Genomic DNA, 2500 nt, shown 5'->3' with positions numbered 1-2500 from the left:
CTTTGTCTCTCTCTCTCTCTCTCTGTCTCTCTCTCTGTCCCCCACCTCTCTGTCTCTCTCTCTCTGTGTCTCTCTCTCTCTCTGTGTCTCTCTCTCTCTCTGTGTACCTCTATCTCCTCTGTGTCTATATTCTGTCTGTGTCTCTCTCTGTGTATTCCTTCTCTCTCTGGTCTCTCTCTATCTTGTGTTATTGTCTCTCTCTTGTTCTCTATGTTTCTATCCCTCTCTCTCTCTGTCTGTCTGGTCTCTTTCTCTGTCTATTCTGTGTCTCTCTCTTCTAATTCTCTCTGATTGTCTTATCTCATCTATGTATATCTCTCTCCCCACACATATCTCTCTATTCTATATGTATATGTGTGTGTGTATGTATTATATTATAATTGTATTATTGTCAGCAGTCATATCTACACTACTTAAAATACTCCTGTGTGATGAGACAGAACTATGGATTTACTCAAGTGTTCTTGTGTGTTTTCTAGCTGAAACAAATGGAAGTCCAGCTTGAAGAAGAGTACGATGAGAAGCAGAAGGTGCTGAAAGAGAAGAGAGAGTTGGAGTCGAAGCTTCTGTCAGCACAGGACAATGTAAGTATCCTGTTGGACCTGGAACAGGACCTGGAACAGGACCTGGAAAAGGACCTGGAAAACACATCTACAATCATTCCACAATCACTTCTAGAGCTGCAACCATTTATCCATCAGTCAATTGACTGAGGTTTCATTTCAATTTTGTCAGAAATCCAATGCTTGACCCCTTAAGTCATGATTATTTTGTCAAACTCTTATATTAATGTTGCATTGAATCTCCAGATCATTTTATGTCCAAGTAAATGTTCGCTCTTATCTAATCTTTTTTAAACGTCTTTTACATTGTGAATATGGTTCTCTATAAATTTGTATAGAGGTAGTAAACAAACCCTTTTTATTATTCACACTGATGTTAATAATTAATGTCAGGTCATGTGTACTGTTGCTGTTAAACGTTTGTTACATTAGTAATATTAACACAGCAATAAAGACCTTTATCTTTAATGGTTGAAGACAACATATTGCTTTTCCACCTGTATTGTGCTCCATCTTTGAGCCATACTCCTAAATTATGTGTGTAAATTGAACTGAAAGGTATGTTGTGGAACATGTAAGGATACAATGTTTGAGCCACCGCACTAACGGTTCCTGTTTCCCAGGTGAGAGGTGGTGACATAGAGACTGAAAAGCGATTGAGGAAGGACCTAAAGAGAACCAAGGCTCTGCTGGCTGATGCCCAGATCATGTTGGACCACATAAAGAACAACGCCCCCAGCAAGAGAGAGATCGCCCAGCTCAAAAACCAGGTACCAAAATAAAAATGCTAAACTTACGGGCTGATTGCTACTTAGGTTGTGGTGTTATTGATAGTACAACAAGTTACGGTTATTGTAACTCCTCTTATTATTCTGTGTCTTACTTTGAATTGGGGGCTAATCAACTTTATTTTTGGAACTACAGTTCCCATCATTTTGTGGCTTTATGGAATGTAAATAATAATGTAATTATGTTGCTATGGAGTCAGTTACATGTGGTCTGCTGTCACTGGAACATTTAAGAACATGAAGATGTTTTAGGTTCTAAAGTTATGAGGTGCTTTTTTTGTTTGATCTCTAACTGGATGAATTAATGTGTATCCGCGATAATTATATGCTTAGGATGTGTAAGTCATAAACACATGTGTATCATGTCTATTTGTTCAGATTTCACTGAGTTATAACTCCAAGAATGAGTACACTTTTAGATGCAAAGGAGGTTTGGCAAACTCATCCCTCCCATGGATGGGCCTCACAGTCTGGAATACAGAGTTATTGTATTAAAGTCACTGTTGCAACAATGTGGACCGGGCCCAGAATCAATTTTTAGTATGCTAAAGTGACTGTACATTTACTAATTTAATAACTTTAAAAAATACATGTTCCTCCATTTCTGTGCCTGTTCCAGCTGGAGGAGTCTGAGTTCACGTGTGCGGCTGCAGTTAAAGCTCGTAAGTCCATGGAGGTCGAGATTGAAGATCTGCACGTTCAGATGGAAGACATCTCCAAAACAAAGCAGGCGGTCAGTACAGTTCTCTGGATGCTCCTGTCAGCCTTTCAAAGCAACATCTTTCCTTCTGTGACGCAACCAAAGATGGCAGTTTTGATCAAATCTATAATTAGGTTTACTACAAGTTCAATAGGAGGAAAAAGCTGCAGCTGGGACATCATTTGTAAATGATCATCAGTGGTGATCACGTAGGTTGTGTTTTTGAGCCATTCATATTCTATATATTCTATCACCTGTTGTGGTGGCAGGGCAGCAGTAGATATGTCAAGCCATTGCCTTCAGCCAGAGATAAGGCCCCTATCTTTATCTTCTGCTTATTTCACCATATTTTCTACCTCTAGGATAGGATCTGTTATTTCCCTGCAAAAATATACAGTTCTCTTTATTCTGCCTATACCTCTTTCTTTACATCTCAAGGTTTACTTCTT

At 39.0% G+C, this 2500-nt stretch overlaps 1 protein-coding gene across 1 annotated transcript in view; it reads left to right on the top strand.

The window, feature by feature from the left end:
* Window positions 1-2500, top strand: part of LOC115017350 (unconventional myosin-XVIIIa-like) — a 90551-nt gene that overhangs the window by 63411 nt on the left and 24640 nt on the right. Inside the window, exons 29-31 of the mRNA XM_029445696.1 lie at window positions 480-584; window positions 1187-1333; window positions 1971-2084. Of these exons, the coding sequence (XP_029301556.1) occupies window positions 480-584; window positions 1187-1333; window positions 1971-2084 (366 nt within the window). The remainder of the gene's footprint in view (window positions 1-479; window positions 585-1186; window positions 1334-1970; window positions 2085-2500) is intronic.

This window comes from Cottoperca gobio, chromosome 13 (assembly GCF_900634415.1).
Source record: "Cottoperca gobio chromosome 13, fCotGob3.1, whole genome shotgun sequence".
NCBI classification, from domain to species: domain Eukaryota; kingdom Metazoa; phylum Chordata; class Actinopteri; order Perciformes; family Bovichtidae; genus Cottoperca; species Cottoperca gobio.
Note: the sequence above shows the minus strand (reverse complement) of the source record. Positions and strands in the feature narration are given on the sequence as shown.